Genomic DNA, 23,794 nt, shown 5'->3' with positions numbered 1-23,794 from the left:
CGAGGTCGTACATATATTGTTCGGCTGATACGTCCTTACAATCGCAACCCCTGGCAAGCTGCAGGAGCTCATTGGCATAGTCCTCCATGGTTTCGCCCGACTGCCGACGTCGTGTAGCGAGGAGGTAACGAGCATGTATCTCGTTGGGTGGTTTCGTGTATCTTTTTTTTAGGAGCTCGACGGCACCCGGGTAAGTGGGAGCTGCACGAATGGCTAGATAAATCGTGTCGCTTACCCTTGCGTGGAGGACCTGGAGTTTATCACTGTCTGTAGTGATAGCTACCGAGGCTGCCAGGTAGTCCTCAAAACACTTCCACCAATGGTCGAATGTGTTAGCGGCACCGACCGCACGTGGGTCCAGTGTCAGACGATCCGGTTTTAGGATCTGTTCCATACTCTCTGTTTTTTTTTTGTTGTACAGCTGTGAGTTTTCTGTTACTCTATTAAATTGATGCGTGACAATTAAGCACGTGGAACCAAGGCTTCGGTATTGAAGGCTTTAATAGAGTAACAATGGAACTACTAACACGAATACACCAGTTCAGACTGAAGGGGTCCTGCCGGAGCAGGGGGTCTTATACCTCGCCACCGGAGGCGGGACCCCACTGGAATGTGCCATGATAACTCTTATAACAGGTAAACACCCTAACCCAACAACATTGTACAACCCCCACAGTAACAACACCCTAGCCCAACAGTAACATAATAACAACCCCCAGTGGTGAACCAACGATGGTTCACCACAGGGCCTAAGTGGGGGTGGAGCCTGAGTGGAGGTGAAGCCTGAGTGTGGGTGGGGCCTGAGTGTGAGTGGGGCCTGAGTGGGGATGGAGCCTGAGTGGGGCTGGGGCTTGAATGCGGGTGAAGCCTGAGTTTGGGTGGGGTCTGAGTGCAGGTGGAGCCTGAGTGGGGCTGGCGCCTGAGTGGAGGTGGGGGTATGACAGGGGGAGCAAGCACAATGACGAGGGTGGGGGGGGTGCTTGTGCAGAGGGGAGTTCTTCAAGCAGGGGTGGTTGGCAGAGTGGAGCTCTGTAAGGCGGGGGGGGGTGAGCTGGATTAGGCTGCAGAGGGGGTTGTGATGGGGCAGGGCATGTCAGGAGTCCACCAGGGCACTCTTTGGGAGGGTCCTGATGCCCCAATGCCGGCGATGAATGAGGGGGGTGGGGGAGTGTCCAATGTCCATGGTGTTTCGGAGGGGTTTGGAGGGTTGGGGAGGTAGCACATGGGTGTTCTCTTGGTTCAGTGGGTGATCGAGGCGGCCTGCGCAATGGCGCCAGAATGCTCTGAAACCCTGGCGTGCTTAGGCTCCAGCCTCCCCGAAAAAAAACCTCCCGTTTTCACACTGTTTAAAACACGTAGAAATCTTTTGGGGAAAATTCCCCCGACAGTGTCAGGTTAGTGCAAATTAAGAAGTGGTAAATGTTTCAGGTAGGACTCATGGTGAGTTTGGAGATGGGGGTGGGGGTGGGTGGGATAGAGGGGAGGGTGGTGTAGATTTTGCCTTTGCACACGGGCTGCCAATTAACATGCTGTCACACATTTGTACACTATGAAAAATCTCACTCATTGTAGTCAAAATACCGCTAGCGCTTCACAAATCCTCTGAAGCATCTTAAAGTGTATTAATCTGACACTTAGTATTCCCCTAGAGAAATCTAATTGACCCGATCATTAGCCTTGATCACCCAGAATCCATTATTTCAATACACTGATATTAATACTGACATCTGTATTGTTAAACTCTTGTCCCCATTACATTGTGAAAGCTCGCTTCCTTACCACAGAAAGCACACAGACTCTTTATTAACCAATTGGGTAAGCCATCACTGTCTTCTATATCCAATATTTCTAACACCAAGAAACAGAATTGCTGGAAGATATTCTCTGATCTTTCCTTCCTGGGCTTTTTGCAGCAGTTACACAGAGATTAATCTTCGATTCCTGGAAACCCAAATTAACCCCGGAGAGTTGAGAACCCAGCAGCAAGCGATGATTTTGTGTCTATGATTTTCATCGAGTCTTAACTTCATGTCATCGTGCAATCTTGCCAAATAAATGCATTATCTTTTAGCATAGATTTGTTTGAAAACATTGGACTATTTCATGTCTGTCCAGAACAATCTGGCTTTAAATTTGTTCAGGTTCTCTCATAAACTCTACCATCTACGAGATCCACTGCAGCAACTCACCAAGGCTCCTTCGTCAGTGCCTTCCAAATCCGCAGCCTCTATCACCCGAACAGCGAGGGCAGCAGATGCAGCGGTTCATAGAATCATAGAAACCCTGCAGAGCAGAAAGAGACCATTCGGCCCGTCGAGTCTGCACCGACCACAGTCCCACCCAGGCCCTACCCCCATGTTCAAGAAGGCAGCTCTCCATCACCTTCTCAAGGGCAATTCAGGATGGGCAGTGGATGTTGGCCTCACTGTTGATGCTCATGTCCCACGAATTGGCAGCAATGTGGCACAGTGGTTAGCGCTGCTGCCTCACAGCGCCAGGGACGCAGGTTCAATTCCGGCCTCGGGTCCCTGTCTGTGTGGAGTCTGCACGGTCGCCCCATGTCCGGGTGGATTTCCTCTGGGTGCTCCGGTTTCTTCCCACACTCCAGATTTTGTCGGCACCGTGTTGTCTGTAGCCGGTGTCCATTACTGTCACTGAAGCAGTATAATTGATACCATGGTTGTTTTAATCTGAACTAATGCAGTGTTCTGTGGTTTTAATGTTCCCCTGGGATTGCAGCGTAGAACTTGATTTGGGATAATTGACAGGTCAGGTGTTATGACTGGGGACAGCTATTTTTCACAGAGCATTCCAGTTTTAGTTTCAGTTTTCAGAAGCTGCTTGAAGCTGAGGGAAACAGCAGTGTGTTTCCCCCTCTCTGGTATCTAAAGACTGGAAGCCACCAGAGATTAAGTAGACCTCTTTGAGAATTGGCTATTTGAGGATATATCCTTCTCTGGAAACTGCTGGCTTGGATTTGTGTCCATGGGTGTTACAAAGCTGAAAATCTGGCATCACATGAGCATACTTGCTTTTGTGCTAAGTCTTTGGAAGGGTGTATGGGATGTTACTTTACCTTGGAACAACAGAGAGAGCTAGCTGTTAGGAGTTATACTCTGTCATGTTTAAGTATTGGAATTGGTAATAGTTATACGAATTCTTTTTGTTATAATTTGTGTTCTGAAATAAACGTTGTTTGATAAAAGTTCCCTAATGGGTCATAGAATCATAGAATCCCTACAGTGCAGAAGGAGGCCATTTGGCCCATCGAGTCTGCACCGACAACACTCCCTACACGGCCCTATTCCCGTAGCCCCACATATTTACCCTGCTAAATCCCTGACACTAAGGGCAATTTAGCATGGCCAATCAAACTAACTTGCACATCTTTGGACTGTGGGAGGAAACCGGAGCACCCGGAGGAAACCTACGCAGACACGGAGAACATGCAAACTCCACACAGACAGTGATCCAAGGTGAGAATCGAACCCGGGTCCCTGGCGCTGTGAGGCAGCAGCACTAACTACTGTGCCACTGTGCTGGCCTGGAGTGAAACACCTTATGCTCACCAATGCCGAAATCAAATGTAAAACTTAGAGTCAAGGCTAACTTCACAAAACACCTTGGAGTCTCTGGCCTGGGTCTTAATGTGATGTAATGTACTTCTTCGAGAGCAGATGAAACAAAACAACAGCCATTCCCAGGTGGATCAGATTATACCTCACATACCAAATGTGAGGTAATGCATTTTGGAAGGTCTAATACAGATAGGAAATATAGAGAAAATGGCAGAACCCTTAAGAGTATTGATAGGCAAAGGGATCTGGGTGTACAGGCACACAGGCCACTGAAAGTGGCAACGCAGGTGGAGAAGGTAGTCAAGAAGGCATACGGCATGCTTGCCTTCATCGGCCGGGGCATTGAGTTTAAAAATTGGCAAGTCATGTTGCCGCTTTATAAAACCTTAGTTAGGCTGAACTTGGAATATAGTGTTCAATTCTGGTCGCCACACTACCAGAAGGATGTGGAGGCTTTGGAGAAGGTACAGAAAAGATTTACCAGGGCGTTGCCTGGTATGGAGGGCATTAGCTATGAGGAGAGATTGGAGAAACTTGGTTTGTTCTCACTGGAATGACGGAGGTTGAGGGGTGACCTGATAGAAGTCTACAGGATAATGAAAGGCATGGACAGAGTGGATAGTCAGAAGCTTTTTCCCAGGTTGGAAGAGTCAATTTCTAGGGGGCACAGGTTTAAGGTGCGAGGGGCAAGGTTTAAAGGAGATGTACGAGGCAAGTTTTTTACACAGAGGGTGGTGGGTGCCTGGAACTCGTTGCCGGGGGAGATAGTGGAAGCAGATACAATAGTGACTTTTAAGGGGCGTCTTGACAAATACAGGAATAGGATGGGAATAGAGGGATATGGTCCCCGGAAGGGTAGGGGGTTTTAGTTCAGTTGGGCAGCATGGTTGGTGTAGGCTTGGAGGGCCGAAGGGCCTGTTCCTGTGCTGCAATTTTCTTTGTTCTTTGTTCCCTGGGTTGGCAGCCGTGGGACGCTCCAGCAAAATCTTCCTTCCCACATGGAATCTGGGTAATTCACAGCACAAAGGATGCCACTCTGTCCATTGTTTCCATGCAGGCCAGCAAGCGGTATCCAGCCTGATCCCACATCCAGGTTCTTTCCAGCTCTTAGTCCACATCCATGTGATATAAGGGTGGCACAGCGGTTAACACTGATGCCTCACAGCGCCAGGGACCCGGGTTCAATTCCCGGGCTTGGGTCATTGTCTGTGCGGAGTTTACACATTCTCCCCGTGTCTGTGTGGGTTTCCCCGGGTGCTCCGGTTTCCACAGTCCAAAGATGTGTGGGTTAGGTTGATTGGCCATGCTAAATTGCCCCTTAGTGTCAGGGAGATTAGCTAGGGTAAATACATGGGGTTATGGGGATAGTGCGTGGGTGAGATTGTGGTTGGTGCAGACTCAATGGGCCGAAGGGCCTCCTTCTGCACTGTAGGGATTCTAATCCAACGCTCTTCAAGTGCATATGTTAATGCTTTGTGTGAGGGTTTCTGCTTTGACCTCCCTGTCAGGCAGAAAGTTCAGATCCCTGCCGTCCTCTAGGTGACAGGATTTCCATTCAATTCTGTCCACACCTCCTACCCCTTATCTTAAGTCGAATGTGAGAATTTTGCTCGGATTCCTGAGATTGCCTGACCTCAGGTTGGCAAGGCTTCCAAACGCATTGCTCAAGGCAAGACCAAAGTCCCGCAGGCGCTGGAGATCTGAAATAAAATCTGAATGTTCTGGAAACACACTTGGCAGCATCCACGGATAGAGGCTTCATCTTGGACTTGAAGCATTGACTCTGTTCCTCTCTCCGTGTCTGCTGCTGTTGGCCCGGCTGAGCTTTTTCCAGCATTTTCTGCCTTTATTCATTTCTTAAGGTAACTACTTTCAAAACCAAAGCAAAATGTTGTGATCCCCCTTTCTCTCCTCCCCTCCCCCCACGCGAGTCAACCATGGTCCACCCACTGGCTGCCATAGAGCGAGGCCAGTCCCATCATACATTTGTTACATCACCGTTGTGAGGTGGAGAGAGAGAGAGAGAAAGAGAGAGAGAGAGAGACAGACAGAGAGAGAGAGACAGACAGAGAGAGAGAGAGAGAGACAGAGAGACAAAGTGAGGGAACGAGGGAAAGAGCGAGGGAAGGAGAGAGGGAAGGAGAGAGAGAAAGAGAGAGCGTGGGAGAGAGAGAGAGGAAAAAAGAGATAGACACAGAGAGAGAGAGACAGAGCGGGAGAGGGAAAGAGAAAAAGAGAGAAAGAAAGAGAGAGAGACAGAGAGACAAAGCGAGGAAATGAGAGCGAGCGAGGGAAAGAGAGAGGGAAGGAGAGAGAGAGAGAGACAGAGAGGGAGACAGAGAGAGAGTGATGGGGAGAGAGGGAGACAGAGAGAGAAAGAGGGAAAAAGAGAGCAAAAGAGAGAGAGAGACAGACACAGAGAGAGTAACAGAGAGAGAAAAAGAGAGAGAGAGACAGAGAGAGAGAGAGACAGAGGGAGGGAGACAGAGAGAGAGAGAGAGGGAGAGAGACAGAGAGAGAGAGAGAGGGAGACAGAGAGAGAAAGAGGGAAAAAGAGAGCAAGAGAGAGAGAGAGGGAAAGAGAGAGAGATCCAGAGAAAGATAGAGAAAGACAGAGAGAGGGTGACAGACAGACAGAGAGAGAGACAATAAGAGAGAAAGAAGGAAAGAGAGAGTAAGAGAGAGAGAGATAGGGAGGGAAAGAGAAAGAGAGACACACAGAGTGTAACAGAGAGAGAAAAAGAGAGAGACAGAGAGAGAGAGAGAAAGAGAGACAGACAGAAAGAGAGGGAGAGGGACAGAGAGAGAGACAGAGAGAGAGAGAGACAGAGAGAGAGGAGACAGAGAGAGAGAGAGACAGACAGAGACAGAGACAGAGGGAAGAGAGATGGAAAGGTGTCCTCGTTGACAGAAAACCAGCAGCATAAGCAAGTTGATCAGTTTGGCTGAAGTATGGACTTTATCGTCTTGTGCGTGCAGCTGCACCTCAGAATGAGTGGAATAGATAATGTTACCGGCACAAAATAATGCAAATACCATTGAATTGCTGTGTATTGAAACTGGAATCCAGTCTGTTCTGCTGACCTGTTCCTTCAGCTCTCTGCACACCAGAACTTTGAGCGCATCATTTAATCAATCGACTCCAATATCTCGAGCAGCTGACTTCCCACTGTAAGGAGGGGGTGGGGGGGGAGATGTGTGGGGATGGGGGGGGGGGGGCGGGGGGAGATGTGTGGGGATTTGGCGGGGGGGGTGGGGCGGCGAGGAGATATGTGGGGATGCGGGGGGCGATCTGCGGGGAGTCTAGTTTCATTGCAGATCAATAACAAAGATTCCTGGCCAGATCCATTCATCAAGTTGTCAAGCACAAGTAAGGAAGTTAAGCTAAATCTTTATACATCACCGGTTAGGCCTGAGCTGGAGAATTCTGGGCACCGCACTTTAGACAGGGTGCCTCGGCCTGGAGGGGGTGCGGAGAAGATTAACGAGAATGCTACCAGCGATGAGGGACTTTAGCTCTGTGGCGAGACTGGGGAAAGTGGCCTTTAGAGTGGAGAGGGGATTTGATAGAGGTGTTTAAATTGAGAGAGTAAATGAAGAGAAACTGTTTCCTCTGGCAAGGGGACCGGTATCCACAGGACGTAGAGTTAGGATAACCGGGTAAAAAACCATCAGTGAGGTTTTTAAATTTACTTTACACAGTGAGTTCTTGTGATCCTGGAATGCGTGGTCTGAAAGGGCGGTGGAAACAGATTCATTAGTGTGGTGAACCATAGATGGTTACCACTATGGGTACTTGTACATATGTTACTCTTGTTGCTGTTGGGGTTAGGGTTGGGGTGTTCCACCTGTTAGCATTGTTCTGTGGTACACTCCGTTTGGCTCCCCCTTCCTATAGGAGTATAAAGGTCACTGCACTTCCAAGTGACCCTCAGTCTGGGATAGTATTGTTAGTAAGAAGTCTCACAACACCAGGTTAAAGTCCATCAGGTTTATTTGGTAGCAAATACCATAAGCTTTCGGAGCGTGCTGCTCCTTCGTCAGATGGAGTGGTCTCTGTTCTCCAACAGTGCACAGACACAGAAATCAAGTTACAGAATACTAATTAGAATGCAAATCTCTACTAATTCTAATTAGTATTCTGTAACTTGATTTCTGTGTCTGTGCACTGTTGGAGAACAGAGACCACTCCATCTGACGAAGGAGCAGCAAGCTCCGAAAGCTTATGGTATTTGCTACCAAATAAACCTGTTGGACTTTAACCTGGTGTTGTGAGACCTCTTACTGTGCTTACCCAAGTCCAACGCCGGCATCTCCACATCATAGTATTGTTAAGCAGTGTGCTCTATTCTTGTTGCGAATAAAAGCCTTTATTTCCCGAGTACGATCCAGCCTCTCGAGTGAATTAATCGCGCATCAATTAGTAACTTTCAACAAGGAATTAGTTAATTATCAGAAAAGGCAACACTTTGCACAGCGAGGGAGTAGAACAGGAGGAGTGGGACTATTTAAATAGCTCTTGCAACGTGCAGACACAGTCATGACAGGCTGAATCGCCTCCATCTGTGCTGCATACTGAAGTTTAAAAGTTTAAAATTTTATTTATTAGTGTCACAAGTAGACTTACATTAACACCGCAATGAAGTTACCGTGAAAATCCCCCTAGTCGCCACACTCCAGCGCCTGTTCGGGTACACTGAGGGAGAATTTAGCATGGCCAATGCACCTAACCAACATGTCTTTCGGACTGTGGGAGGAAACCGGAGGAAGCCACACGCAGCCACGGGGAGAACGTGCAGACTCCGCACAGACAGAGTCCCAAGCCGGGAATCAAACCTGGGTCCCTGGCGCTGTGAGGCAGCAGTGCTAACCACTGTGCCGCCGTGCCGCCCCTTTGTTTTTACTTTTATGATTCTTTGTCCCCATCAGTAAGAACACAGTGTCACGTTACCCCTGACAAAAGGAACAATATCTGGCAGCAAGATACGTGATTGACTAATCCTGAAATCTTTTCTCCTCTCGACTCTAACCCGTAATGTCCCTGTCTGAGAGTGATTTTAAAAAAAACAGCCAGGGACCATGTTCCTGATTGGTACCGCGTAAGCTCAGGTGAAAAGTTTACTAAATTAATTATTGGGATGGGGGTGTCGCTGACATTTATTACCCATGTCGAGTTGTCCCATGCCAAGGTGGAGATGGGCCTTCTTAACTCCCTGCAGTCCATGCAGTGTAGTAGGTACCCCCACACTACCGTTACGTTGGAACATCCAGAATTGTCCAGCAATGATGAGGGAATTGTGAAATAGTTCCTGGCAGAATGGTGTGTGGTTTGCAGGTGATTGTGTTCCCATATACCTGATATCCTTGTCCTTCTAGATGATAGAATTAATGTGTTTGGAAGGTGCTGTTGAAGGAGCCTTGGTGCAATGCATGTTGTAGATGGTACACATGGCTGCCATTGTTAATCTTAATTTTAAAACAGGATCTGGATAAGCTCTGCTGACCGACCGATCACACTATCAGCTAACACATGACAAATGGTCACTTGGGCACATTTCCAGAGGGCCTGGTTGCCAAGAGGAAATATATCATCAAAGGGGCATCCAAATATTAATATTAATATGAATATTAATAGAATGTCAAATTAATCAGGGAAAGAATGGTGAGATCTAGTTTCACTCAATTAACAGAGTCAGGAAGGAACAGCTAGCACCAGCGGTACCTGTCTTGGGAGTGTTTGATGGGGGACTGTGTAAAGGGAGCTTAACTCTGTATCTAACCCCGTGCTGTACCTGTCCTGGGAGTGTTTGATGGGGACAGTGTAGAGGCAGCTTAACTCTGTATCTAACCCCGTGCTGTACCTGTCCTGGGAGTGTTTGATGGGGACAGTGTAGAGGCAGCTTTACTCTGTATCTAACCCCGTGCTGTACCTGTCCTGGGAGTATTTGATGGGGACAGTGTAGAGGGAGCTTTACTCTGTATCTAACCCCGTGCTGTACCTGTCCTGGGAGTATTTGATGGGGACAGTGTAGAGGGAGCTTTACTCTGTATCTAACCCCGTGCTGTACCTGTCCTGGGAGTGTTTGATGGGGGACAGTGTAGAGGGAGCTTTACTCTGTATCTAACCCCGTGCTGTACCTGTCCTGGGAGTATTTGATGGGGACAGTGTAGAGGGAGCTTTACTCTGTATCTAACCCCGTGCTGTACCTGTCCTGGGAGTGTTTGATGGGGGACAGTGTAGAGGGAGCTTTACTCTATATCTAACCCCGTGCTGTACCTCATGGAATCATAGAATCCCTACAGTGCAGAAGGAGGCCATTTGGCCCATTGGGTCTGCACTGACCACAATTCCACCCAGGCCTTATCCCCATAACCCCATACATTTACCCTACTAGTCTCCCTGAAACTAAGTAGCAATTTAGCATGGCGAATCCACCTAACCCGCACATCTTTTGGACTATGGGAGGAAACTGGAGCACCTGGAAGCAACACACACAGACACGGGGAGTACATGCAGACTCCACACAGACAGCAACCCAAGGCGGGAATCGAACCCGGGTCCCTGGCACTGTGAGATGATGTCTCTGTGCACTGTTGGAGAACAGATTTTCACTCCATCTGACGAAGGGGCAGCGCTCCGAAAGCTCATGGTATTTGCTACCAAATAAACCTGTTGGACTTTAACCTGGTGTTGTGAGACTTCTTACTGTGAGGCAGCAGTGCTAACCACTGTGCCACCGTGCTGCCCCAAAACCTCCAGTTTTCTTTCCAAAATGAATAGGTTTCTGCCTTTCCCAGAAGGTCCCAAGGGTTGTGGTTAGGGTGGGAATAGATATTTTGATGCACATGAATTGTGTGGCATTGAAGGATGTATGTGAGAATATTTTCCTGTTCCTGATTGTTTGTCTTCTGGGAGGAAGATTCGGAATGGAGGAATGTTCCCTCTATGTTGTTTACAGCCTGGTTAATGCATGGTGCGGTACAATTTATGTTAAAGTTTATTTATTAGTCACAAATAAGGCTTACATTAACACTGCAATGAAGTTACCGTGAAATTCCCCTAGTCGCCACAGTCCGGCGCCTGTTCGGGTCAATGCACCCTAACCAGCACGTCTTTCAGACTGTAGGAGGAAATTGGAGGAAACCCACGCAGACACGGGGAGAACGTGCAGATTCCACACGGTCAGTGACCCAAGCCGGGAGTAGAACCTGGGTCCCTGGCACTGTGAGGCAGCAATGCTGATCACTGTGCCACTGATTGTGGTGTAGCTGCACCCCAGAATAACTGGGAGTGAGCTACAGAGAGGAGGCAGCAAATAAGTTTATTTTGAATGGATTCAGAATGCTAATCACACTGTTTGAACCAAACTCTGAGGTTTAAATAGGGGTGAGCGTTCACAGATAATGAGACTTTCCAAACCCAATTTTGAAGAGTGAGATGAACAAAGCATTCCTCTTCTTTTCTTCCTGAAGCCAGTGACTCATGTTCTGAAGCAGAGGGAAGACTGAAAATAAATCATCTGACGTGGTAAATTATTACCCTTCTCGCTGCAAGGATGTGATTGAACTGATTGCATGACTTGAAATATAAAGCAGATTTTCAAAATAGATGATACAATTCGGTGAACCAGGATAGCAAGCTGGCACATAACTGGCACACGACTTGTTAAACTTCCATTACACCCCTTCCGAGAAAACATCAAGTTCTTCATTTCACCACAGTGACTAATCTTCTCATAAATAATGTGGAATTCTCGCAGTGCTGTTGTGGAGGAAGCTTTACTCTGTAACTAACCCCATGCTGTACCTGTCCTGGGAGTGTTTGATGGGGACAGTGTAGAGGGAGCTTTACTCTGTATCTAACCCTGTGCTGTACCTGTCCTGGGAGTGTTTGATGGGGACAGTATAGAGGGAGCTTTACTCTGTATCTAACCCTGTGCTGTACCTGTCCTGGGAGTGTTTGATGGGGACAGTGTAGAGGGAGCTTTACTCTGTATCTAACCCTGTGCTGTACCTGTCCTGGGAGTGTTTGATGGGGACAGTGTAGAGGGAGCTTTACTCTGTATCTAACCCCGTGCTGTACCTGTCCTGGGAGTGTTTGATGGGGACAATGTAGAGGGAGCTTTACTCTGTATCTAACCCCATGCTGTACCTGTCCTGGGAGTGTTTGATGCAGTGAGAAGTCTCAGAACACCAGGTTAAAGTCCAACAGGTTTATTTGGTAAGCAAAAGCCACTAGCTTTCGGAGCGCTCGCTGCCCCTTCGTCAGGTGAGGACAGTGTAGAGAGAACTTTACTCTGCAACTAACCCCGTGCTGTGCCTGTCCTGGGAGTGTTTGATGGGGACAGTGTAGAGGGAGCTTTCCTCTGTATCTAACCCCGTGCTGTACTTGTCCAGGGAGTGTTTGATGGGGACAGTGTAGAGAGAGCTTTACTCTGCAACTAACCCCGTGCTGTACCTGTCCTGGGAGTGTTTGTTGGGGACAGTGTAGAGGGAGCTTTACTCTGTATCTAACCCATGCTGTACTTGTATTGGGAGTGTTTGATGGAGGCAGTGTAGAGAGAGCTTTACTCTGCAACTAACCCCGTGCTGTACTTGTCCTGGGAGTGTTTGTTGGGGACGGTGTAGGGGAAGCTTTACTCTGCATCTAACCCTGTGCTGTACCTGTCCTGGGAGAGTTTGTTAGGGACAGTGTAGAGGGAGCTTTACTCTGTATCTAACGTCATGCTGTACCTGTCCAGGGAGTGTTTGTTGGGGGCGGTGTAGAGGGAGCTTTATTTCCAAATCTAACCCCCGTGCTCTACCAGTCCTGGGAGTGTTCGATGGGGACAGTGTAGAGGGAGCTTTAGTCTGTATCTAACCCCATCCTGTACCTGTCCTGGCAGTGTTTAATGGAGGACAGTGCAGAGGGAGCTTTACTCTACATCTAACCCCGTGCTGTACCTGGCCTGGGAGTGTTTGATGGGAGGGGGGACAGTGTGGAGGGAGCTTTACTCTGTATCTAACCCCGTGCTGTACCTGTTTAGGGAGTCGGTTGACATTAATACTGATAATGAAATCGCCTACTTGATGACTGCTACCTCTTCTTCCAGGCATGAGCACCTACACTGATAAACTCTTCAAGTTTCGAAACGGAAAGTGGGAAGACATTCTGAGTGATGAGGTCAATGCCCAGAGAGGAGTGGCTAATCGTTTCGCTGGTCGATCTGTGGCATGCGTGGATCGGAAGGTAAAGGAGCTCCCACAGCATTGTGTTGAATTCCAGCCTGCTCTCCCAGGCTGGTGTATTGATACAGACTGAAATAGTTTACATTTGTCACCACTCATTATACCCACTCACTGCAACAACAACTTGCATTTATGTGGCACTTACTTGTGGTGCGGTGCTTCACAGAAGTGTTAGCACTGACCACACAAGGAGATATGAGGAGAAGTGACCAATAGCTTGCTCACAGAGGTGGGTTTTAAAGAGGTTCTTAAAGAATGAGAGAAAGCGGGAGAGAGAGAGGGAGGGAGAGAGAGAGAGAGGCAGAGTGTTTAAGGAGGTGAATTGATGAATGTAGGGCTTTAGCAAACCGCAGACATGACCATCTGTGGTCGTTCACAGCATAGGGTGCTCAAAAGGCCCGAATTTGAAGAGTACGGATATCTGGGCTCCAGCAAATCAGCAAGATGTGGGAATCTGTGAGAATTCCCCAAGCTCACACCACATGGCTGGAACTTTCCGGCTGTTCAAGCTGGGAGAACCAGAAGGTCCCGCCAATGGCACACCCCTGCCGCGGGCTTCCCGGCAGCTTGGGGTGGAGTCAATGGGAAATTCCATTGACACCGGCGGGATCAGACCACCAAACGATGGCGGGCCACCTCCTGACGGGAGAAGGATGTAGTGGGAAGTCCGGAGGATGCCCATCCCAACACCTCAGGAAAGAGGGATCAGCTTTGGAATGGGAGCACTGATGATTTGTTGCAATGATAGCAGGACTGAGCTGGTTAAATGGTGAGTTCAGGTTGCAATGGGCGTGGTTTGTATTTTCATGCCATCATTGATCCTGTCTCCACCACACTCTCAGACAGTGCATTCCAGATCCTAACCACTCGCTGTGTGAATCTGTCTCCACCACACTCTCTGACAGTACATTCCAGATCCTAACCACTCGCTGTGTGAATCTGCCTCCACCACACTCGCAGACAGTACACTCCAGACTCGAACCATTCAGTGTGTGAATCTGTCTCCACCACACTCTCGGACGGTGTCCCATCTCCATTGCCCCATGTATTTAACCTGCTAATCCACATAACTCACACATCCGGGGACACTAAGGGGCATGGGCAGCACGCTGGCATTGGGTGGCACGTTGGCACAGTCGTTAGCACTGCTGCCTCACAGCGCCAGGGACCCAGGATCAATTCTGGCCTTGGGTCACTGTCTGTGTGGTGTTTGCACGTTCTCCCTGTGTCTGTGTGGGTTTTCTCCGGGTGCTCCGGTTTCCTTCCACAGTCCAAAGATGTGCAGGTTAGGTTGATTGGTCAGGCTAAAATTAACCCCAGTGTCAGGGGGATTAGCAGGGTAAATGTGTGGGGTTACAGGAATAGAGCCTGGGGTGGGATTGTGGCGGTACAGACTCGATGGGCCAAATGGCCTCCTTCTTCACTGTAGGGATTTTATGATTCTGTGGTTCGATGAATTTAGCACAGCCAATCAATCTAACCTGCACATCTTTGGACTGTGGGAGGAAACCGGAGCTCCCGGAGGAAACCCACGCAGACACGGGGAGAACGTGCAGACTCCGCACAGACAGTGACCCAAGCCGGGAATTGAACCCAGGTCCCTAGCTCTGTGAGGCAGCCGTGCCAATCATTGCGCCACCGTGCCGCCCAAGTCAATATTCTTTACTTACTCTGATTTTTCCTTAACTTCCTCCTACAAACTTCTCAATCTCAAGATTGTCACTTGCTTTGTCTTGTCTTTTTTACATTTGTAACTGGGATTTGGACTCTGTTTGGAAAAGTTGTATTATCGTTTATCTTTGGTTGTTCTGGCAATTATTGGCACTTAAATGGCAATTGTTTGTATAACTAAGGTACTTTAGAAACTTCTCTAGAGGATGTTAAGTTCTGCCGCATGGTGTAAACTGACCACCTATATGTTAGTGCCATAGACACTGGCTCGGTCAATGAAGACAGAGGGTAGCAGTGGAAGGGTGTGTTTCTGAATGGAGGGCTGTGACAAGTGGTGTTCCTCAGGGATCAGTGCTGGGACCTTTGCTGTTTGTAATATATATAAATGATTTGGAGGAAAATGTAACTGGATTGGTTAGTATGTTTGCGGACGACACAAAGGTTGGTGGATTTGCGGATAGCGATGAGGACCATCAGAGGATACAGCAGGATATAGATCGGTTGGAGACTTGGGCGGAGAGATGGCAGATGGAGTTTAATCCGGACAAATGTGAGGTAATGCATTTTGGAAGGTCTAATACAGATAGGAAATTTACAGTAAATGGCAGAACCCTTAAGAGTATTGATAGGCAAAGGGATCTGGGTGTACAGGTACACAGGTCACTGAAAGTGGCAATGCAGGTGGAGAAGGTAGTCAAGAAGGCATACGGCATGCTTGCCTTCATCGGCCGGGGTATTGAGTTTAAAAATTGGCAAGTCATGTTGCAGCTTTATAGAACCTTAGTTAGGCCGCACTTGGAATATAGTGTTCAATTCTGGTCGCCACACTACCAGAAGGATGTGGAGGCTTTGGAGAGGGTACAGAAAAGATTTACCAGGATGTTGCCTGGTATGGAGGGCATTAGCTATGAGGAGAGGTTGGAGAAACTTGGTTTGTTCTCACTGGAGCGACGGAGGTTGAGGGGAGACCTGATAGAAGTCTACAAGATTATGAGAGGCATGGACAGAGTGGATAGTCAGAAGCTTTTTCCCAGGGTGGGAGAGTCAATTACTAGGGGGCACAGGTTTAAGTTGCGAGGGGCAAGGTTCAAAGGAGATGTATGAGGCAGATTTTTTACACAGAGAGTAGTGGGTGCCTGGAACTCGTTGCCGGGGGAGGTAGTGGAAGCAGATACAATAGTGACTTTTAAGAGGCGCCTTGACAAATACATGAATAGGATGGGAATAGAGGGATACGGTCCCCGGAAGGGTCGGGGGTTTTAGTTCAGTTGGGCAGCATGGTCGGTGCAGGCTTGGAGGGCCGAAGGGCCTGTTCCTGTGCTGTAATTTTCTTTGTTCTTTGTTTGTTCTTTGTTCCCTAAAGGGCATAACAGACCCAGTGGGTTTTAAACTCACAATTTTAACAGTCATTTATTCTTCCAGTGTGAGCCCGCAGATTGCTGCATTTCTTGAATTTAGTATCACAACAGCGGGACTGACAATGTTATGTATGATGGGGCACACCCCTTAAAGAGAATGGGTCACAGAATCACAGAATACTACAGTGCAGAAGAGGCCCTTCGGCCCATCGAGTCTGCACTGACGCATGAAAGGTCCTGACCTGCCCATCTAATCCCACTTAAGACCATAAGACATAGGAGCGGAAGTAAGGCCATTCGGCCCATCGAGTCCACTCCACCATTCAATCATGGTTGATTTCAACTCCATTTACCCGCTCTCTCCCCATAGCCCTTAACTTGCCAGCACTTGGCCCATAGCCTTGAATGTTATGGTGTGCCAAGTACTTATCCAGGTACTTCTTAAAGGATGTGAGGCATCCCGCCCCCACCACCCTCCCAGGCAGCGCATTCCAGACCCTCACCACCCTCCCAGGCAGCACATTCCAGACCCTCAACACCCTCTGGGTAAAAATGTTTTTCCTCAAATCCCCCCTAAACCTCCCATCCCTCCTTTAACTTGTGGTCCCCTCGTGACTGACCCTTCAACTAAGGGGAACAGCTGCTCCTTATCCACCCTGTCCATGCCCCTCATAATCTTGAACACCTCCATCAGGTCGCCCCCTAAGTCTTCTCTGCTCCAACGAAAACAACCCAAGCCTATCCAACCTCTCTTCATCACTGAAATGCTCCATCCCAGGCAGCATCTTGGTGAATCTCCTCTGCATCCCCTCCAGTGCGTTCATGTCCTTCCTATAATGTGGCGACTGGAACTGCACACACTGCTCCATCTGTGGCCTCACCAAAGTTCTCCACAACTCCATCATGACCTCTCTGCTTTTGTAATCTATCCCCCGATTGATAAAGGCGAGTGCGCCATAGGCCTTTTTCACCACCCTATTAACCTGCCTTTCCACCTTCAGAGATCTATGGACAAACACGCCAAGGTCCCTTTGTCCTTCGGAACTTCCCAGTGTCAGACCTTTCTCAGTATCCTTCCTTGTCAAACTACTCCTTCTAATATGACCTGGGACTCAAGCTCCACCCTGGATATAGCTTGCCGAGCCTCTTGCGCTGACTGTGCTAAGATAAAGACGTGTTAATAAACCGTTCCAGTTGGTTTACTACCACTGACCTTGTTCGTGGTCTACTATTAGTCTCATTATCAGACCTCAAGCATAATAGACAACATCTGGGTTGCTAGTTGAGTTGCCATCACAGCTGCACTGTTGTGTCGAATGTATTATTTTTTCTTCTGTCGCACTGTGCTCCCTCCTTTCCATTCAAGTTTCTGGCCTTGGATGTTTCTCCATTCCACTGCGGCAGAGTTGCCCACTTGATTAATAATTCCAGTGAGTCAGGTTTGGGATAAGGCTGTTTTTGATGTCGATGGCTTGCTGCTCTCAATCCGCTGTGCCAATGTAATTGCAGTACAACAAAACGCAAAAATTATTCATCGGTTTTGATCCACATTAATATCTGAACAGACAAAAAAGGGATACTTTGAATAAACAATACTCCCATTAGATATTGCAGCCACTTTAACATTGCTAATGTGGTAATTAAAATCTTAACTCATGCCGTCATTGTAACTACATATTGTTCCATTATGATGCAAATTGGCATTGCCCTTATAATTAGTATTAATGAAAATATAAAACGATTCCTCTTATTGCACTGCTAGTGCTCAGTAAGTTAATAGGAATAAGATGTTTTATAATAGGAAATATCTCGGTGAATGAAGTCAGTGGGTTTATTGGATGGAGGTGCATTTGGAGCCCTGTCCGAGTGGAATTTCCCTGGAGAGGCAGTTTCCCGAGAGGCAACACATTCTCCATTTTTTTTACCGAGGAGACCCTTGCCAGAATTTTACCGCCTCGCCCGCCCGAGGCTCGTAAGATCCCGCCCGAGGCCAACGGAGAATGCCGTTCCGCGAGCCTCGCCCGCCCCGATTCTGGGGCGGGCGAGGCGGAAAGATTCCGACCCCTGTCTAGATGGGAAGTGCCTCATCGTGGGCAAGAGGGATTGTTTCATCGAATCATAGAGTCCTTACTGTGCAGAAGAGGCCATTTGGGCCATAGAGTCTGCATCGACTCTCTGACAGAGCAACTTACCCAGGCCATCTCCCCCCACTCTATCCCCATAACTCCACGCATTCACCATGGCTAATCCCCCTAACCTACACATCTTGGGACACTTAAGAGACAATTTGGCGCGGCCAATCCATCTAAACCTGCATGTCATTGGACTGTGGGAGGAAACTGGAGCATTCCGAGGAAACCCACGCAGACATGGGGAGAACATGCAAACTCCACACAGTCACCCAAGGCTGGATTTGAACCCGGGTCCCTGGCGCTGTGCCACCGTGTCGCCCAAACACGTACAGGAATGAGGGGATGGAATGAATCTCCACATCGAAGGTCTGCAGAGACCATTCGTAGAGTTATAGAGTCCTAGAGGTTTACAGCATAGAAACAGGCCACTTGGCCCAACTTATCCATGCCACCTTTTTTTTTCACCACTAACCCAGTCAACGAGGATACTTTGATTGCTGCCATGTTGAGACTTTGCCATGTTTTCTATCTGCTTTCATGGAGTGTGAGAGTCACTGCCAAGGTCAGCATTTGTTGCCCAGCCCCGTTACTTCCACCATGTGGTAGTCTCCTGCCAGACAGCAGGGGCTGGGGACCCCCAATGGAGTTGATAGCAAGGGCAAAACACGAGGTGGCCATCCACACAGGCTACAAAAAGACCATTTGTTTCCAACATGGTATCAACAATCTTCCTTCCTGAGGACAATCCTATAATCAAACAAGCTGCAAATAGACATAGCCACCAACCCCTCCAACTGCCCCCCGCCGTCCCTCCTCCCTTTCTCACTGGAAATCTTCAAGACACATCTTGGGATTATTTCTGCATCAAAACTTTTTCAAATTTTCAGGATGACGATCTCAGCCAGTTGGACCTGGTTTAGGCGAAGTTACTCAGGTAAATGTGGCTGGAATATGGATATTATTCCGTAATGGCGACACAGCTAAAACAATAAGAGAAGAGCCCAGCTCTCATTGTGATAAATAAAAACCCCCTTCTTAAAATGTTCAATATTCCATAAAGGGACTGTTAGGATCCAAATGTGAAAGATTAAGTTTAAAGTTTATTTATGAGTGTCACAAGTAAGGCTTACATTAACACTGCAATGAAGTCACTGTGAAAATCCCTCAGTAGGCTTACATTAACACTGCAATGAAGTCACTGTGAAAATCCCTCAGTCGGCTTACATTAACACTGCAATGAAGTCACTGTGAAAATCCCTCAGTAGGCTTACATTAACACTGCAATGAAGTCACTGTGAAAATCCCTCAGTAGGCTTACATTAACACTGCAATGAAGTCACTGTGAAAATCCCTCAGTAGGCTTACATTAACACTGCAATGAAGTCACTGTGAAAATCCCTCAGTAGGCTTACATTAACACTGCAATGAAGTCACTGTGAAAATCCCTCAGTAGGCTTACATTAACACTGCAATGAAGTCACTGTGAAAATCCCTCAGTAGGCTTACATTAACACTGCAATGAAGTCACTGTGAAAATCCCTCAGTCGCCACACTTCAGCACCTGTTCGGGTACACTGAGGGAGAATTTAGCATGGCCAATGCACCTAACCATCACGTCTTTCGGACTGTGGGAGGAAACCGGAGGAAACCCACGCAGACACGGGGAAAACGTGCAAACTCCACACAGACAGTGACCCGAGCCGGGAATCGAACCCGGGACCCTGGCGCTGTGAGGCAGAGTGATACCGCGCTGCCCCACATGGTATCATTAGAAGACACAAATAAATCATGTTCACCAGCTCATCATTTAGGATATATCTATAATCAGAACCATTTGCAATCCATAGGATAACTGTGTACCTTGAAAGTAAGCATCCATCCTGTTGGGGAGCGACATAGTTCATCAGCAGAACTGTCGACATAGAAATGAAATTGATTCAGAAGAGAGCTTTGAGAATCATTCTTCTTGATTGCGATTTTGAGCAGGCATTACAGCTGCATAACAACCAGGAATTGGATGACAGATGTCCCTATCTCTGCTAACATTCTTTGTAGAGATTCCAGATCTGTCAAATTGCATAACAGGACAGTGATGGATGTGAGGCACAGTCACTGGGTGCCTTGAATATGAATCTCGAGTAATTAGTGCCACAATGAGATGGAGATACTGGCGTGGTTTTCTTCATGCTCTGAGTCGCTTGGACTTAAATCTCAGCCACCTCCCCAACTTCCTCAAAGACATCGCACCCCTTTCCTGACCCTGAGACTCCATGGTCAGACAGGACAGCTCGATGTTCTGGGTTTGGAGGGGGGGGGGGGGGGTGGTTTTAAGCCTCTCGGTTGAAGTCCAGGAATAAAAGATGATCGGTGGCACAGGGGGTGGCACGGTGGCACAATGGTTAGCACTGCTGCCTCACAGCACCAGGACTTGGTTCGATTCCTGGCTTGGGTCACTGTCTGTGTGCAGTTTGTACGTTCTGCCCGTGTCTGCGTGGGTTTCCTCCGGGTGCTCCAGTTTCCTCCCACACTCCAAAGATGTGCTGGTTAGGTGGATTGACCCGAACAGGCACCGGATTGTGGCGACTCGGGGAATTTCACAGTAACTTCATTGCAGTGTCAACGTAAGCCTACTTGTGACACTAATAAATAAACTTTTACTTTAAAAATAAGTCCAGCTTCTTCACAAACTTTGGAGTGGCATGGTGGCACAGTGGTTTAGCACTGCTGCCTCGCAGCACTAGGGACCCTGGTTCGATTCCCGGCTTGGGTCACTGCCTGTGCAGAGTCTGCATGTTCTCCCTGTGTCTGCATGGGTTTCCTCCGGGTTTCCTCCCACAGTCTGAAAGACATGCTGGTTAGGTGCATTGGCCATGGTAAATTCTCCTTCAGTGTAACCCGAACAGGCACCAGAGTGTGGCGACTAGGGGATTTTCACTAACTTCATTGCAGTGTTAATGTAAGCCTACTTGTGGCACTAATAAATAAACTTTAGCTTTATTTTAAACTTTTACAACTCCACACACACACACACACACACACACACACACACACACACACACACACACACACACACACACACACACACACACACACACACACACACACACACACCCATCGCCCAGTGCCACCTGTAACCCCTTTAGATATCCCGGTGAGTACTATCGAACAATTAACATACAAAGTAGGTCTAAAGTGGAAGGTTACAGTTAACCCATTCCTAATGGGGGGGGGGGGGTGGGTGGGAGGGAGTGGGGGGGGTCAAGGTTGAATTGGGTGTGTATGAGAAAATAAGGGAGATTGGGAGGGGTATCAGTTGGGAGCGTGTCAATCTGTCCAGTGCAGCTAGCTTAGTGACAGCTTTGCTTGTGTGATGTGACACTTCCTCGTCACAGTCCAGAGCTGCTTTCTGCTTTCGCTAGGCAACGGCTCTTTGGGGAAAGAGCAGACCTTTGTGATATGATTGAGGAGGTGACCATTGATGTGATTTTTCACCCTCACCGTATAAAGCCACAGTTACTGTAAAATCCCATGAGTTGAGCCTCTGAAAGTGAATTGTGCGCCTGCAGATTGATTCAATGTCCCGCATGCTCACTTGCGTCCTTCAATTCAGGCACATATTCCTTTGAAGGCAATGACTCCTGGTGTATTCATGTCCCCTGGATATTGTAACCTTCTTATATCTGGCTCAAGTGGCCATTCTTTACTTGAGCCTGGACAGCAGCTGTCGATAAATCAGTGGGAGCGGCAGTATATCACTAATGTGGCTAGACTAGTAATTCAAAGAGCTGGCTAAAACGCCCGAGAGATGTGAGTTCAAATCCTGCAGTGGGAATTTAAGTTTTATAAATGTGTTTTTTGGGGAGAGGCGTAGTGGTATTGTCGCTGGATGAGCAATTCAGAGATCCAGGGCTCTGGGGACCCAGGTTCAAATCCCACCCACCACAGATAGTAACATTTGCATTCAATAAAAATCTGGAGGTGACCATGAAATTGTTGTCCATTGTTGTAAAAACCCAAATGATTCATTAATGTCCCTTTAGAGAAGTAAATCTGCCATCCTTACACGGTCTGGCCTACATGTGACTCCAGACCCACAGCAATGTGGTTGACGCTCAACTGCCCTCTGAAATGGCCGAGTGAGACACTCAGTTCAAGGGCAATTAGGGATTAAGACCATAAGACATAGGAGCGGAAGTAAGGCCATTCGGCCCATCGAGTCCACTCCACCATTCAATCATGGTTGATTTCAACTCCATTTACCCACTCTCTCCCCATAGCCCTTAATTCCTCGAGAAATCAAGAATTTATCAATTTCTGTCTTGAAGACGCTCAACGTCTCGGCCTCCACAGCCCTCTGTGGCAATGAATTCCACAGACCCACCACTCTCTGGCTGAAGAAATTTCTCCTCATCTCTGTTCTAAAGTGACTCCCTTTTATTCTAAGGCTGTGCCCCCGCGTCCTAGTCTCCCCTGTTAATGGAAACAACTTCCCTACGTCCATCCTATCTAAGCCGTTCATTATCTTGTAAGTTTCTATCAGATCTCCCCTCAACCTCCTAAACTCCAATGAATATAATCCCACGATCCTCAGACGTTCATCGTATGTCAGGCCTACCATTCCTGGGATCATCCGTGTGAATCTCCGCTGGACCCGCTCCAGTGCCAGTATGTCCTTCCTGAGGTGTGGGGCCCAAAATTGCTCACAGTACTCCAAATGGGGCCTAACCAGTGCTTTATAAAGCCTCAGAAGTACATCCTGCTTTTGGTCCAGCCAGCAATGCCCACATTCCATGAATGAATAAACGATAAATAAATCTTAAATAAAATACTGCTCTCCTTAATAATAATCTGATGGAAGGTCATTAACCAACCCCTAGAGATGCTGCCTGACCTGCTGAGTATTTCCTGCATTTTCTGTTTTTAATACCTTAATGTTAAAGCTAGGTTCAGGTTTAGACCATAAGGCCATAAAATATAGGAGCCGGATTAGGCCATTCAGCCCATCGAGTCTGCTCCATAATTCAATCATGGCTGATGGATTCCTTAACCCCATTCTTCCACCTTTGCCCCATAACCTTTGATCCCTTGACCAATCAAGAAACTATCCACCTCTGTCTTAAATGCACTCAATGACCTGGCCTCCACAGCCTTCTGTGGTAATGAATTCCACAGGTTCATCACCCTCAGGCTGAAGAAATTCCTCCTCATCTTGTTTCTAAGCCCTTTAGAACTCTTTATTCTGAGGTTGTGCCACGCAAAAGGGAATGGGAATCTGGAACTCTTCATAAAGCTGTGAATGGTGGTTGGGGGGGGGGGGCGAAATGGTGAATTGAATTTTTTGAGACTGGAATCAATAGAGTTTTCCTGGATAAGGATATCATGGGTTATAGAGCAATGCTGGAAAATGGAGTTGGGATACAGATCGCTCGCAACCTAATCGGGAAATGGATTAGGCTCGAGGGGCCGAATGGCCTCCTCTTGTTTCAATATTCCTGTGGTTCAGTGTGGCGTTGTGTTGAATCAATACTGATTCAAAGGATTCAACCTTGGTTTAAAGGAGATGTACAAGGCAAGTTTTTTACGCAGAGGGTGGTGGGTGCCTGGAACTTGCTGCCGGAGGAGATAGTGGAAGCAGATACGATAGTGACTTTTAAGGGATGTCTGGACAAATACATGAATGGGATGGGAACAGAGGGAAGGGTAGGGGGTTCAGACAGACAGCAGGCTTGGAGGGCCGAAGGGCCTGTTCCTGTGCTGTAATTTTCTTTGTTCTGATTGCAGCTCAGTTGGGTGGTACAGTGCGTTTCAGCTTTCAGTCTGGGGGCTG

The 23,794-nt window shown here is 47.9% G+C and overlaps 1 protein-coding gene across 3 annotated transcripts in view; it reads left to right on the top strand.

Annotated features, from left to right (window-relative positions):
- LOC144500341 (cartilage acidic protein 1-like) overlaps positions 1-23,794 on the top strand; it is a 377,638-nt gene that overhangs the window by 141,366 nt on the left and 212,478 nt on the right. For all 3 annotated transcript variants that reach the window (XM_078223086.1, XM_078223087.1, XM_078223085.1), the window contains exon 3: positions 12,671-12,807. In XM_078223086.1, the coding sequence (XP_078079212.1) occupies positions 12,671-12,807 (137 nt within the window). The remainder of the gene's footprint in view (positions 1-12,670; positions 12,808-23,794) is intronic.

This window comes from Mustelus asterias, chromosome 11 (assembly GCF_964213995.1).
Source record: "Mustelus asterias chromosome 11, sMusAst1.hap1.1, whole genome shotgun sequence".
In the NCBI taxonomy this organism is placed as follows: domain Eukaryota; kingdom Metazoa; phylum Chordata; class Chondrichthyes; order Carcharhiniformes; family Triakidae; genus Mustelus; species Mustelus asterias.
This window is presented reverse-complemented; position numbering and strand designations above follow the sequence as displayed.